Source organism: Phalaenopsis equestris, unplaced genomic scaffold, assembly GCF_001263595.1.
Source record: "Phalaenopsis equestris unplaced genomic scaffold, ASM126359v1 Scaffold000132, whole genome shotgun sequence".
NCBI classification, from domain to species: Eukaryota; Viridiplantae; Streptophyta; class Magnoliopsida; order Asparagales; family Orchidaceae; genus Phalaenopsis; species Phalaenopsis equestris.
In genome coordinates, this window is record NW_018164574.1 from 405,337 (window position 1) to 422,381 (window position 17,045).

General features: G+C 32.4%; 1 protein-coding gene across 2 annotated transcripts in view; it reads right to left on the reverse strand.

The window, feature by feature from the left end:
• The window catches only part of LOC110021318 (ubiquitin carboxyl-terminal hydrolase 6-like), a 135,282-nt gene extending 122,483 nt beyond the window's left edge, over window positions 1–12,799 (reverse strand). The window contains exon 1 of one of the 2 annotated variants that reach the window (XM_020719763.1): window positions 12,537–12,799. In XM_020719763.1, coding sequence (XP_020575422.1) covers window positions 12,537–12,546 — 10 coding nt within the window. In that variant the 5' untranslated portion in view covers window positions 12,547–12,799. The remainder of the gene's footprint in view (window positions 1–12,536) is intronic. The other variant, XM_020719762.1, reaches the window with a different exon arrangement.
• Window positions 12,800–17,045: the final 4,246 nt, after the last annotated feature.

Here is a 17,045-nt window from a genome sequence, read left to right on the forward strand (position 1 = left end):
AGAGAAAAAAACGGCGCAGTAACACGGGGAATAGTTATTCCCGTGTTATTCATGTGTTATTGTGTGTTATTCATGTGTTATTGATGTGTTATTGTGTTATCATAACATCAAAAATATTCCTATGACACAATAACACATGAATAATACACAATAACACATGAATAACACGGAGGGGAATATTCCCCGTGTTACTGCGCCGTTTTTTTTTCTCTGTCGCGCAGGGTGTCGTGGCGTTATTTCATTGGCTACGCATGTTACTCTACGTGCATAGTACTGATGTAATATTTTTTCTTGATTAAGAGAATACCAGGGATGATGTATAACACGCCATATTAACAATTAATGATACACTTCAGATGAATATTGCATATTCTACTGAATATCTATTTTGTTAGTCAAAAAAAAAGAGAGCACAATGAATTATATTAAACCCAAAAACATGTGTCCTGAAGATGGTCAGCTCCTTTCTAATGTGTAATTATTAAATTGCCTCAAGAGCTTCACATAAAACAAAGGAAGTTATTGCTACACAATTCTTGTAAATTGATTTACAGGAGGGAGTGGTGACAGCACAGATCATGTTAAAATCAAAATGAACAGGAACACCATATAAGACCCACATTTCTACATGTGTTGCTGATAATAAGACCCACATTTCTACATGTGCTGTTGATAAAAGATGCTATCTGTAAAACTAGATAATGCTGAGTTTTTTTTATGATTTTATTAGCCTAATTCTATTTATTCGTCAATGTTTTTTTTTTCTCGTGAAACAATATAGAATTGGACCTAAGTCAATAACCAATAATCATCTAAAAATTAGGGTGGGTGGGGACACAAGAGGAAGGGATCACAAAATCATGAAATGCAAGGTTGGACCTTCAAAAACATTCATATAATCTTTGTGTTGTTACCATTAATCTCTCTAGAATGTAAACTTGTCCCAAGGTCAAAGAGAGATCACGAGTTTTCTCACCAAACTCTGATTTCCTACTAAAATTATGCCAAAAAATATCCTCCAAGAACCACAACTATGATCGGCAACTGAGTTCCATTAGTCTTTCTCTTTCTGTTCGAGATGCACAAATTTAGCATCTAGTGAACGGGAAATAGAGGTTGATGCAGTGGTGTATCATCAATGAGGCAGTGTGGATAAGAAGACAAAAAGAGGTTTCTCCATGATGGTAGGCAGCTTGACTGATAAGACAATTCTTTCAGAGTTTTCTACAAATTTTGAAAGAAATTTTAAACTACCCACAAACTACACCCCCCGTCTACCCCCTCCACTTCTTGTTTTGGTCAATGCTTTTCATTGTAGGTTCTTCCACGTGTACATTTCTGATAAAAATTTGGTTGTGAAGCTTCATTATCTTGATTTAAGAAAATAATTACTTCAAAATTTATTGAAGTTGAAATTGAATTGTATATTCATCGAATTTCTGCGATTAAACTAGGATTATAACAATTTAATAAATTTTTTTTATGTATGATTTAAAACCATGAGCTTTGTCCATGAATTTTTATACAAAAACAATAAATTATTAAAGGGAATAAATTCCATAATTGTGACTTTTGAATTTGTCCCTTCATTGAATATATATTTGAGAATTCTTATCGTTAGTACATTAATCAAAATTGGCAAAAATTTTTGGCATGTCCCACTTGATTTACAGATCGAGCCAAGAATAAAAAATTAGAAATTTCTTTAAGCAGCTTTTTATCAAAAAAAAAAATTTCAAATATGGATAAAAATTACACCAAAGGCCTCTCAACCTCCACCTACAGAGACAAGATGAAAGGAGATACCTCCCCTAGCCAAGGTAGAAAATTATTTTTTCAATTTTACCATAAATTATGTCCCTTGACCAGACATAGTAGCATGTTTTTGTAGGATGATAGTCTAGGAAAAAGGGTGATGTGACAACAATTGACAACACATGTCCATCGTCTGGTAATGGGTTGTTGGAAGATCTATTTTTTCCAAAAATCTAAACCAAATCAATATTTAGATTGACCATGGAGCCATTGAGATTGTTAAAGCGTTGTATAAGATCCATACTATGTTTTGGAGACCCGTGACAAAACATTTTAGATCATAGTAAAAGAACTATAGAGAATGCAACAACAACAACAACAAAGCCTTAATCCCACTACGTGGGGAAACTATAGAGAATGTCTTAAGAAAAAATTATTTTAAAGCTTTTTGGAGACCCATTACAAAACATTTTAGATCATAATAGAAGAGTTATAGAGAATGACTTGAGTGAAAACTCACTTAAAACTTCATGAAAGAATTTTAACTGAAATGGCAAAACAATGGGCTTAATAGTAATGGACATGTCATGAATTCAGATATTCTTTCCTGAAATAGGGAGGATGATATCAAGAATGAATTGGAAAATGTAGTTTGTAATAGTGATAAAAGCGTGGATGAAACAATAATGTCTTGTAATTTGGCCTTTCCAAGGAATAATGTATTTATTAAAATATTAAAAACATCCTGATGTCATGCACTCTTTGTACACCTTAAAAATAATTTATTTTCTTCTCATCTTTTGCTATGAATTTCTTATGTTTGCATATCCAGCATGTTATTGTATAAATTTTACGGACTTCATTGATTTCAGATGAAAGCATGCCCTAGAAATCCTTCTAAAAAGAGAATTGTCTTTCGAATTTTAAGAAAAACTATTTATATCATGGTATCGTGATGTACTAGTTATAGATTGGTTTACAGATTATGGAAGATTTCTTCATTGAATGAGCATACAATGGAAATTTTAGAGTTAAGTATGCTTCAAACAACTAACTTGCCAAACTTCATAAAAACAATACTTTATAAATACTTGATTACTGAAAAAAAAGAACTCTATTTTTGAAGAGTAATCAATATTAGCAAGCTTTTTTGCGGGGGAAAAGTAGATGACTTTCGCAATCTCTTTATAGTGGAAAGATCATTAGCAAGGAACAAACCCATCTCCTTTTTAATTTGGACATTTATCAAATAATTTTTATTTAGATTTTTAAAAGATGACAAAATAATTGTTGGTTTTCTAGAATGCCTCTCAAGCTCTAATGGGAACATTTTGCCAAATTTTAGCCAAATTGTAGAATTAGGGATGATAACTTACATTCCCCAAACCCTTATAAAGAGCGACTAAGTATTTGAGAACTTGTCCGCCTCCCTTACGAGAAAATGAAGTGGATTCAATCCATCAAATGATGGTGTTGAGTATTCTTTATTTCCTCTAAATGCAGTGTAATTTTCTATGACTCAAAAAAAAAGATCTTATATGGAATTTCTAATAAAGACCTTGTCTAGTCCTATGCCCTTTAAGGCTCTCAATCAAGATGCCCTCCTAGGACTTTTTAAATAAACAAAGATTATGTTTATTACTATTCCTCTTAAAGTCCACATATCTCAAAGCCCAAATAAAAATTCTAAATACAAAAAGATTTTCAATCTTAGTGCCCTCGTGATGTCCATATGATGATGAACAATCCTACGGAATTCTAAATATGGACATTTCTTAGTTGTTATGCCCTCAAAAGATCTAAAGCTATAGAGCTCTCATTGGAATTTTAGATGAGTAATTTTTTAACCAACTTTGTTCCTTCTTGAGGTTCATGTGGTAATAAGCTGCCCTAAGGAGTTTTAAACATAGAGAAATGTGTTTGTTATCCTACCCTTATAAGGTTCATATATTATAGAGCAATTGTAAGGATTTTATATAAATAGAATTTCATCCGAGTTCATACCCTATTGGGCCAAGTAATAAGAAACCCTTTTTAAGGACTTAAGGCCTTTATATGCTATTATGCCATTTTGAGATACATGCAAGATTAGCCCTTCAAAAGAGTTCTATTTAAAAAATTAGAGACAGAGCTATAGCGAAGAGATAGGAGATAGCTACTTAAATGTATTTAAGTAGGAGATCTTATCTCTATAGTAGAGGAAGGTTGAATCCAGCAACATTTTGAAAGAATGATCCCGGCCAACGAAATTTATATGGAAGATGGAGGATCTCTAAATGAGATTCCCCAATATAGTGGATACCATTCTCTAATGCATCAATAGCAACTTCACTAGCAAATGTCCTTTAGACAAGAGATAGAAAGAAAAAAGCTTGACTTGAAGTGGGAAAGTATTACTTAAATGGTGGAGCATTTCTTAAGAGAATCTTGTTCAATGCTCGAAGCCCTCTGATTCTTTAGTTAAATGAAGACCCTTCTACCACCTGCCCCGGTTGGCTTCATATAGCATAGAGCCGTCATTGGGGCCTTCTAGTGATGTAGCTTTGAAATAAATTATCCCAAGGCTTGTTACTACTATATTAGTCTTCTAATGTCCCTAAAAAATCTAGAAATTATTTTCGAGGAGTATAAAGCGTTGGTGGAGTAGTTAGTTGGCCAAACCATGAGAACCCATCTAGGCCAATCTCTTGTTTGCTTGAATTTGGTTCAAAAGAGTCTATAAATACGGAGTTAGATGGACTTGAAACCAATTGGAGATGATGGAAAAATATTTAAAACAATGATATGAAGTTCTTGGAATTTTTCTAGGGCAAACAAAACCCATTTTATATACTGATTCACTTCTTTAAGACTTTATTATATTAAGATGGTTGGAAATAATTGGAGGAGTGCTGATGTTTGTAGTTTAGCTTTGGAGTATGTTACAATTTTTCAAAGACTTTTAAAAAGGCAAATGAGGGCTAAATCAGTACTAGGTTTTTCAAACCAAGACTAAAGCAACTTAAATAAATCAATGTATCTTCCAAATTTTTCAAAAGAGAAGTTAGGTTTAGACTAAGTGATGATCGAAATAATGTAGAAGAAGATTAGGGTTAAATGCATTCAAAACTCACAAAAAAAGCCAAACTAATTTCCTTGCAAGAAGAAGGCCTCCTAGCTACCAAGACAAAGTGAAACGGCATTATTTCACCAACATATTTCAAAATTCATTTTGATCATCATTTAAAATCTCCATAAAAATATATATTTAAACCACCCCTCTATTACTATTTCACTAAAAAATTCAAAATCATCAAGGAATTGGAGTGATTCCTTCAATGTAGGAAATGGTTAAGTGGTTTCTTGGTGATGTGAAGGCATACCCTCATTTGAGAAAAGTGAGTTAATGTGGAAATTTAGTTGACAATGATATGCTTAGAACCTTACATGGTCACCCACTAATGTTGAATTTGACTTTTATTGAATTCAATGTGGCTCCTACAAAATTATGAGTACAAAAGGATCAAGACGAGGCCAATTTATACAAGTGCCTAGTCTTGAATTGTATTCTTCTTGCATGATGTGACCCTTTGATGTCTTTGACATATGAAAGTGAATTCTATACACAAATTTACACCCATTATATGTGCAACAACAAATAGGAACACTTAGACTAAACACATACACTTACGCAATACAAAATGCCTTAAATCATATAATGTTCACATAAACAAGTACATTTAAACTCATTGTTGCCTCCTTAATTATGTGTCATAGACCTAGTGGTGGGCTTATGATGTGTTGGATCATCTAGTGAGATTCATATCTAATATTAGGTGCTCTCGAGAGGTTTCAAATTGTTGTGCCCTTCTAAGGTTTTTAAAGAAAGTGAATATCAAATGTACCACATGCTCTTTAAGCTTTTGTAGAAAAGTTAGGAGTAATGAACTAGAGAGACTTTTTTTTAAAATATAAATTTTGGAAAAGAAAACATCGTGAGGGCTAGCCTAGTTAAAATAATTTTGCTAGTGTAAGTTCATATGTCTTTTAGCATGTTTAATTTCCTTTATTTTTTGCACTTATTTTTTAATGAAATTGCACTTTCAAAAAAAGTTTTTTTATATTTTTGTTGCAGGTATATTTTTATTGTTGATCTTACTGGACAATTACAGGAAGATGTACCTTGGTGTATGCTTTTTGCTGATGATATTATTTTTGTGGATAAGACGAGAGAAAAAGCCCATAAAAAACTTTAATTATCGAAGTCACATTGGAGTTTAAAGGTCTTCATTTTAGTAGAACTAAAATTGAATATATAGAATGCAATTTTAGTAGTAGTAGCCCTAGTGACAGAAGTGTAACTTTGGGTGATCAAATTATTAAAAGGTGTGAAGGATTTAGATATCTTGGGTCTGTTGTTCAAAGAGATGGTGATATAGATGGGATGTTAATAGTAGAATTCAAGTTGGTTGGTTGAAGTGGAGGAATGCTTCGGGCCTTTTGTGTGATAGAAAAGTACCGCTTAGACTGAAAGGAAAATTTTATAAGACGGTGGTGAGACTTGTATGCTCTATGACGTTGAATGTTGGCCCTTAAAAGAGAAGCATAATACTAAGTTAAGTGTTGCCGAGATGAGAATGATTAGGTGGATGAGTGGCTTTACACTTAGAGACAAAATGTGAAATGAATATATCCGTGATATAGTTGGTGTAGCTCTTATGATGGACAAAACTAGATAAAGTCATCTTAGATGGTTTGGTCACATTAAACGCCGACCATCTGATAATCCGATTAGAAGAGTAGATGTTTTAAAGAGTAGATGTAGATGTTTTAGATTTGACTTATGTTAAGAAAGGGAAAGGTGGACCTAGGAAGAGTTGGGCTTATTGTATAAAAAAAGATCTTAATTTATTAGAACTAAATGAAAATATGACACTAAATAGGATGCAATGGAGAAAAAGGATTCATGTAGCTGACCCCATGTAGTGAGATTAAGGCTTTGTTGTTGTTGTTGTTTGTTAGATTAAGGCTTTGTTGTTGTCAATTGGAGCAAATTGGAATGAAAATGGATAATAGGTAGGACAATTGGAGCAAATTGGAATGAAAATGGAGCAAAACGGAGGCAATTGGAGCAAATTGGAATGAAAATGGACTTGTGCCTAAGCGCCACGGCACTACCCCATAACGCCTTAGCGTCGCAGACTGGGGGTCTAGGCGCCAGAGTCCTCCCACCAATTGAGAAAGCGGCGCCTAGGCACTGCAGACTGGGCGTCTAGGCGCAAAAATAGTCTGAGACAGTTTCAGCACGAACCAGGGGGTTATTTAACGGACTTAGAAGGTTTGGAAGATGAATTTTGGCGACATTTTGGCATTTCCAAGTCTGGGAATCCTCCAAGGAAGCCAGGAGGATGTAAGTGGGAGTAGGAATTGTAGAGTCAACCTATTCTTGAGAGAATGGAGAGGGGAATTTGAATGAATTTTGTAAGAGATTTGTATCAGCATTGCAAGGACCAGTAGAAGGCTTTGTTGGAGGGATTTACATCATTTTCAGACGGAAAAAGCAAACTAATGTGTTCTTTATTGACTTCTCTCTATTGTAAACACATATTTAGTGGATTTTTTTGATCTAATGAAATTTTATGTTATGTTAAACATGCTTAGTGAGTAGATTTCTTGTATTTTCTCTCGTGATAATTAGGTAGAATTTGTAGGATGATGATTACTATAGAATTGATATTTTAATTTTAATGTGATGCTTTTACTTCATGCTTAATTTACTTATCAATCTGTCAAATTGGTATGTTAAAATCTGTTGTGAACCCATAAAGACATGGGAGAGTTATGACTTTATCAACTAGGAGGAATCACATTGAACTAGCGGGTAAAGGAAAAGTAGTCCATAAAGGAATGCAAATAGATAGAGAGATAGGTTTTGAAGGGTTTAACTCAGGGTTTCTAGAGTGACAGGCAGAAACACTTGCTGAGTTAAAACAAACTTCTTTACGCACTCGAACGAGGATAAACAAGATATATGCTCCTATTTGTCACTACAACAGCATCAATTCTTAGTAATCAAACCTACAATCTACTCAGTCAATCACAAGAGAAAATTCCTTTTATCAATCTTGAATTTCATCAACCCAATTGATCAAAATAGTTTTAATTTAGACTTGGCATTGTAATCTAGAAGTAACTGTTAGAAAATCATCCTTTAAGGACCTTTCAAACCAGGACCTGAATGCAGTAGAATAGAACTTCACCTAAAAATCTCGTTGCCTCTTTCTCTGTGGGATTGACAATCCGAACTCAATAGAGTCATATATTACTGAAACGATACTTATACTTGCGTGAAAAACCCCTGTAAGTAATAATATCTAATTTTAAAAACTCAATTTATTTGCTAGGGAGCGGATCAAGTTTCTGGTATTATTATCAGGACTTACATTAATGTGATAATCGCTGAGAAATATCATGAGTCGAGGATTATAAAAGAGCCCTTTTATATAACTAAAGAAAAAGTTAATATAATGCAATTTGAATGAATCATGGAAAACATCTATTGTAGTGGTACTAAAAATTCTGACATGTCAAAGCTATCAAAAGATGAGTTTTAGACATCGAGTTGCAGGAAAAGGCAATAAACTTGATCATTCACCACATAGGTGGGGAGAGCGAGCAGCTAAAAAGAAGGGCTCAAATGTGATGGCGGGCAAAAACTAAAATGCGCAAACATTAGTGATAAACAAACATTAATTATTGGCAAGCATCAAACAACAATTAAATGCCCAAAGTCGAGTAATGGTCTACTTGGTCATTCTCTTTATGAGCGGAGAGATTGGTTGATTGATGAGACAAGCGCTAAACAACAAAGGTTGATGAACAATAGATGACAACAATTGGTATGCTTCATACAACAGTCAACAGGGAAAATCAGAAGTAGGACGACTATGGGCCATTGACTTAAACATTCTCTTAAAAAGAGAGAAAATTGGTTCATCATAAAGATGGGCATGGAACGTCAATGGTTAACAAACATTGAGCATCCATTTTTGACAACCAATTGATGTTAGGGAATGTAAAAGCATAGCGATTGATGAACAACAACCATTGTCAAGGGCCAAATAATGATTGAAAAGGGGCATCAGAAGTCGAACAATAGTGAAAACTCAAATTAGCCACTCTTATAATAGAAAGGTTGATTGAGCAACCAAAAGATGGGCATCAAGCAATGAGCATCGGTTGATAACAATGTTAAATGTTGCTAGTTAGCAAACATAACAGTCAGATGTTTGTGGTTAATAAATATCAATTATTAGCAAGCACTGGATAACAATCGATAAATAATATTGATGTTGGTCGGTGATCAAAACCAAATGGCGGCGATGAAGGACATTTATTTTAGTTAAAATTCAATAAATAATATTTTTGGGCAATGACGAGTATTAATACGGGTTGAAAACAGGCGTCGGGCATAAAACGCAAAGTTCTGTAATTCTCTACAAATTTCAATTTTTTCTTTACTGAAACTCTCCCTTGAATAGGTAGAAACATGACCTACTTACAGAATTCTAGACAGACATACTGATTAATTTTACAATATGTCTAGACAATCCATCAAATGATACAAATAGGTCTCTTGATGATCTTAAACTTTCTAGATATCTTAATGCCTACATAGAATTGAATGATTTTGAGCTTTCCATATTCATCCCATTGAGAGGTTTCTTTTAATCTGAACACATAAGATTTAGAGTACGTTTAAAACTCTAAATTACATCAAAAAAAATTTAATTATGTTTTAGAATGTTAAATTTGGGCCCATTTCAATTTCGATATTGATATTCAAAATATTATTGGATTCATCACATTAAATGACGCAATATCAACAATTAAAGTTTGCTAAAAAGAGAACTTCAAAAATCTCAAAATCAAATCATGAAGTTTTATTGTCAAAATACTTGATACTTTAATATCTATTTGGGTTAAAATCCATAATTGATCAAATAAATTTTAGGTGGTGTATCAATCACTAAATTTTTATTAATTACAAATTCTAAAAATATTTAGACATTTATGTGGGGAGGGAATTCATTAAAAAAAAACTTAACTTATGCTCCACAACTTTATGTAATTAATAATGTCAATTATTGATATCCTTTTCTTTGAATCTCATACTCAGTAAGCATCCAATATGTTATTCTCCAAATAGGCTTTTCTTTCATAACAGTAATAAATCAATTAATGCAGTTCTTTCAAATAGGTTGAATATTTTTCTATAGGAACATCCATATTGCTGCGCTATCTTTAACAAACTTGATGTCTTTCAAGATCTATAAATCTCATACAGCATTTTTTGTCATTTGGCTAAATGTAGGATTTAATTCAAGTAGGATTTATTAAATCTTATAAATCTAAATTATTAAATCTCAAAGCCGTTAAATTCAAAGAAAATTCTTTTACATGATAGATGTTAAATTTGATCAAATTTTGATAAATTATCAAATATAAACTATCAAGTTTTAAGATTTAAATGAAGGAGAAGAAGAGTATAACAAGTAGTGTAAATTTCTTAAATCCTACTTTCCTGAGGATTTACTAAATCTTTGATTTAGCCTAAACTAACAGAAAAATAAGATTTAAGATAATGTTAGGATTTAAGTGGCTTAAAAAACTGCTTATTGTATTCATCGAAGTCACTCAACTCTCAATGTTTTCAAACTAAATGAGTAGCATATAATAACTCTTAGGGGTTGATGAACAACCTTTCGATTTTAACTCAAGTATGATTTAGTAAATCCTACAAATTTGCATTTAATAAATCCTAAGGATATTAAATCCTAAAAACAATTTGGTAAGTCAAATGTTTCATAAAGAATTTCATATTATATATTGTTGATTATATCATCAAGAGTGATTCAATTTTGATTTAATTTTTAACTAACTCTATTTAAATTAATCAATAATTGAAATTTCACTGAGATAATAACAGCTATTCAGTACATTGATGTTCATTAATTGATTATAATCATTAATTCAAATTAAAAATAATTAATCAATAATTATTATTTACAAATTCCCAATTAATCATTAATAAAATTTTTATCAAGTCTGTCATGATTATATTAATTATTTATAATTCGATTATATTAATTTATTGTAATTAGTATTCCATCAAATTAATTAAAAATCAGCTTAAATTTAAATAAATTAAATTAGAAAAAACGTCAATTCAATAAAATCTTCACAATCATTCTTCAAAAAATTACAAAATTAATTAAAATAAATTAACCCAATTAAAACAAATAATAGTAATATAATTAACTTAATACTTTCAAGTAAATAGAATTTATTAAGAGACAATTTAGTTGGTTGAAAAGAAGAGTATTGCATTTGAAATCAGAGGTTTTGAAATTTTGACTATTTTGTTGGATGAAAAAGAATTTTGTGTAAAATTAAAGTGAAATTCAAACATAGTTCACATTTCATTTTGAGTATATTTGAAATTTGTTAGTTTTGGTTGATTTCTAAAAACACTACATATGATGTTGGTCACTGCAATTGCAACAGCCACCGCGACCACCCACAACGCAGCTAATAGCCATCATGACCAGATCCCGCCCGCCGTTGACGCCACCTACAGCCAACCTACAAGCCATAGGCCACCACCAAGCCACCACCGACACCGGTCTTTTGTAGACTGACCTTTGCCGCCACCTGACTTTTGCCTATCTGCCACGAGCATTTTGTCACGATCACCGCAATCCTAATATACTACATTTCAATTACAATGTATTCAATTCATACTGCATTCCTTTTTCAGTAAACTAAACAGCCTCTATATAATTCCGACTACCTTCCCCTCCCCCTCAAGCCTGAAACCTCTCTATGTATCTAAAACCCTCTTCATTCCCCCTATTCCACTTCTATCTGAAGCCTTCGAGAAGGCGAAGCGAGAAAAGGCTTCAAATAGAAGTTGTGACAAGCACAGGCATGCAAAGCAAGACCTGGTTACAGACACTTGCAGGAAAAGCAACATCCCAGATAATTTTTTCCCCTTTCTCCCCCAGCAAACTTTTCTTTTCATTACACTTCTAAATCCACCTGACTCTTGGATTTAATAAATCAGGGTTTACAGGATTTAACTTGTCCAAACAGGCCATTTGGCAGGATTTACGGTTAAATCCAGCTTAAATCCTGCACAAATCCACCACAAAAACAGCCCCTTACGAAACTCTCCAATGATGCAAAAAAGATAAATTTATTTCAGTTTTCAGTTCTACCTGATGCAGTTGTCATAGAATAAATAAGCAAACTAATTTCAGATCTATTAAATAAAAAGTAAGCATTTTAACCATAGACAGTAAAAGCCTAATTTTTTTTTTTTCCTTTTTTTTTTCAAACTAGGTCCACCGTCACAAAAAGTTGAGAGGCTGTATATGACAGAATATTGGCGTGCAACAACAACAAAATATTGGCATGGAATAACAACGGAAGAAGCCTATCCCATCAAAGTGAAGATACGATTTAGTCAATAGATTAGCCAATTAGAAAAATAAAACTACACGGCATCCCAATACAACTCGCAGCACGGCAATCAAGGATCGCCAAAATGTGTCAAATGACATAACGCAATGCTAAAGAATTCTATACCCCTGAAATGGCACCCAACCGATAAACAATCAAAACGCTGCAGGAATTAATCAAAAAAGAAAAAAGTCCAGGGAATTCAACAAGAAACCAATTGCTTCCATTAGGGATTAATCAGGAGTAATCATTGGGCGAAGCGTGGCTGGAGCTCATACCAGTAGGCATGCTTGCTTGATGGGAACGTGTCCGGTGAAAGACTGGTAGAGAGCAGTTTAGAAAAAGAAATCGAGCGGCAGCTTTAATGGAAGGGGAAAGTGGGAGACCGTCGAAGAGAAGATTTATCCACCATCTGCTTTGGGGATTTCTGGAACCGGAGATGGTATTTAACGGAGAATTAGTACGGCGTTATTGGTCGACGTATAAGGGGAAACGGCGACGAGCTGGGCCTGGGATGAGAGACAAATAAAGAGGACCGAACATGGTAGGCAAAGCCACGGAGGTTTGTATTAAGCGAGCTGGGCGGGCATTGGGTTGACCATTTCCTTTTTTTTTTTAATGAATTTTTCATGGCTTACAATTTGGATAATGAATGGGGAATGAATTGGTGTGTGATTTTAGACAAAAAAAAAAAAAATTAACAAGAATTAAAAAATTTTACTTTTCTTCGAAACAATAAAAATAAATAAATAAGATATTATAATTAAATAAGCATACTCATGCAAACTTTCTGTTAATCATTTTCAAATTTAAAATTTATATAAAAAGTTTTTCCATATAACTTGAACCACAACTTTTTGTAGCAACACGAAATAGTGAATAAAAAAAACAGTGAAAGAAATAAAAGTATAAGGAAAAGGAAAAGATATAAGATTATGTATAGTGGTTCGACATCAACCCTGCACCTCCTGAATTCTCTTGAGATTTCTATGACTTGCTCTTCTTACCACAACAAGTTAGAAAAACTTCTCTATTTCATGGATAATGAAAAAGCTCTATATCTTCTTTCACTCCAAGCAAAAGGATTGTTGCTTTAGCCCACTAGCTAGGCTACTAATTTTAGTGATTCAATATCCCTTATAAATACAAACATAAAAGCTCTTAAAACAACCAAAAATTTAAGCCATGAGGATCATAAGATATACATAATTGGTTGATACTAATAATGTAATCTATCATACAAAAACCCTCTCTAAAGTTTATCAGTGGTGGCTTAGACAATTTTCTTTAAAAATCACCTATATCTATAAAATAATCAATATCTTGTGTTGATTAAGCATGGGTGCCGTTAATTTCATTAGTATTGAATTTCATAACATCATCAAGAAAAAAAGGAAAAGAATTGATCACATGGCCAATAATGAATGGTGGAAAGATGATATTTTCATAGTATATTTCTTTGATTCGTTGGCAACTTAAGCCATCAGTATCACAAATGATAGAATAATATGTTCCTTGTTGCTTTATATAAAATTTGCAGCAGTGAAGTAATAATTTAATATCTCAGCATTTTACGAAATTCAGCACATAGACACATAATAAAAGAAATAAGAGAAAACCTAAAAAATTTGAACGTGAAAAAACTTAGAGATGAATAAAACTATAAGGTCTAGCCCAGTTGAAATGATCTCCTATAAGTTTGTAAGCACAAAGATAAACTCTTATCTCACAATCGGTAAAAAGCTAAGAGGTTTCTCTAATTATTATGTCCCTATACAAAAAAGTTTTGTTGTACAGCAATCAAACATAGTTTCTACTTGAATTTTTCACCTGATCTTTGATACACCGTGTTGGCGGTATGTCGTTGCATAGTATTTAGAACATTATGTTACTCTATATATTGGAGAATTTGTCACTCAATAGAGTACTTCGTTACTCTACAATGTGTGTCCTTACTCAACAATGTATTTCATTACTCTGTAAATTCCTTCCACCAATGGTCGAGCAACATAAGACTTTAAACCATTTTAAAACTTTGAAAAACTTAAAGGACTTAAAACCTTTAAACAATTTTAAATTTTTAAAGAAATTGATTATCAAAAGCTTGTAAATGACATAAAACCTCAAACTGAGAACTAAGCTTATAAACAAAATCAAATGAAGAACATTAACCAAGAGAGCCAATTGCAAAACATTAAATCTAGAGAAGACTCTGATTATCATGACAACTGACCAACATAGAAGCTAAAACAAAAAATGAATTAAATATCAAACCAAAAACAAAATATAAAATTCCCCGCATAAAAAAAAACAAAACCAAATCTTGGTAAATCCATCATGAACTCTAGGTTAGCCAACGTGGAATAAAATTGAGGATCACATATACCCTAGGTTAGGTCAGTTGAGAAACCTAGGTTAGACTACTCGGTACCCTAGTTAATGCTAAGGACTTTGACTTGTATAGCAAACAGGCTTACCCCCTTGAGAGTATGTAGGTGCCCTATGATGAAGTAACCCAAGGTTATAGACAAAAGTACCCCTAGCCAACTTTAACTTAGACACCCTCCATTTGCCATTATTATGTCAAGAAGTGGAGATTTTTTGTTATGAGTTTGGCTCATAGTTGAAGGATACCAACGAACTCAGGATGATGGAAAGTCATGGGCATCTTAATTGGCGTTGTTAATCATAAATTTTAGGTTAGTCTACCCATTTACTCCATGTTGAGTTTATGCTTATGTCAAAATTAGAGTTTTTCAACTCCAGATCCTTCCAACTTAAATAGCTCAAAGTCCAACCTTTTAAATCCATCTCTATAATTTAAACCTCCAAGCTTAACTCTCAATCAACATTCTCATCCAACCCTTTTCTTTTCTAATCTCTTTTGATTCAAACGTGACCTCAACTCAAGATTCTTTAATGATCAATAAAGTGGAATCTTTTGGGTAAACTGTCCTCTCTAGCATAGTTAAATCTCGTTTTTTGGAAATTTCTGCTTTTGTGCTTAATTCTATCAAAATTCTAAACATAGATTTATCTATCACCGTTTAAAATTCTAACTTTGAAAATCCAACCATGAAATCTAAATAATATAATTCAATTCTTTAATTGAAAATTTTCTCTAAAGTTCAAAGCTCGAGATATAATTAACTGATAGGGCTTGCCTTTATCGGGATACCAACTTTCAGAATAATGTAACTTTTATCTTATACTAGTCAGGTAAGGGAAAACCCCCTAATGATAAATCATAAAATTTTTCATCATCTGAAAGATCAATTTTAAGGTAGTATTTCCTCTCCTCAGGGTGGTTTAATTATTATTTAAAAATTGTATCCAATCATTTAGATAAAAATCTTTTAATTTCTTTGGTGGACACAATAAAATTGAAAAAAAATCTACAGGTAATTTTCATGTTGAGAATATTACTGCTATGGCAATTTTATAAGTTAAAAAACTGGCAATTGAACCTTCTGGTCCTATTAGATCAGGATTGAACTTATTGCATTTGAAGACATTGTAAGATAGAGATATAATATCCATCTTGTATTGATTTCCATTATTGTGGTGGTAAAGCCAAGCGAGCTTTAAGCTAATCAAAAGTTACTTAGCATTTGTCTATCCATTGAGATTCAATATTTATGATGCCTCTTAAAATTTTAAATAATAGGAGATATCTTTCTTCTGATTTTATCAGAAAGTAAGATAGAGTGATGATCCTTCAATTAGTATATGCACCACTTTTATATTTCTAGGATACATTATCTCTTTAAGGGCTTTATTTTTTTCAACATTAACCTTAAATCCACGGTGAGTGAGTAAAATATGAGGAACTTTATTGGTGTGGCTTCAAAGACACCCTTGATGTGGTTGATACTTATGTTATATTTCTAAAGAAGATTAAAATATTTTTGCTCTTAACTAACATGTCATTAATTTAGACCTCCATAATATATCTGATGAGCTCTTTGAAAGCTTTATTCATGAGATCCTCGTAAGTTACAGTTGTGCTCTTCAACCAAAAGGGCATCATCCTGAAATAATTTCTTTTCTTTTTAGAAAGAAGTAGCTTCCTTGTCAATGATATTCATCTTTATCTATTTGTAACCAAGATAATCTTCCATGAAGCCAATAGTTGATGTCTAGAGGTATTACTCCGAGTCTTAGTCTCAACTAAAAACAAATGTTAACAAAACATATTGTCAGTACATTATGTTAATGAAGCAACAGAGGTATTATTCATCACATAGAAATTAAAATTATTCAATCATAAAACAAATTTTCCCACTTATGCCACTACTTCATAACAAGAGGAAAGAGTAAGGAAAACTACTCAGTAAGCATAGAGAAAACACAACTGAAAATTTCATTTAAATCAAAACAAATTCACTAGATAAGTGTTTACAACAATTATAAGATATTGAAGAACACAATACTTAGCTTTCTCTCTCAGAAAGAAAGATCAAAATCCCTCCAACAAAGCCTCATGCTCATCCATGCAATGCTCATACAATCCCTTATAGATATCTCTCAAAATCTCTAAATAATCTCTCTAGAAAAGGTAAAAATCTACATTTACTACTCTTATCTAAGGCCTCTCGGCGTTCCTGGAGATTACAAGAGTTTGAAATGCAAAAAGATGTATTTCTGATACACCTAAAATATATATTATTTTTATGCATATTTTTATACCTATTTTTGAGATATTGCGTTTTAATGAAAGGTATTTGTGTGTTTTTCTTTAAGGTACAATCAAATGGATAAAAAATGCTAAAAAAAATGCTAAAAAG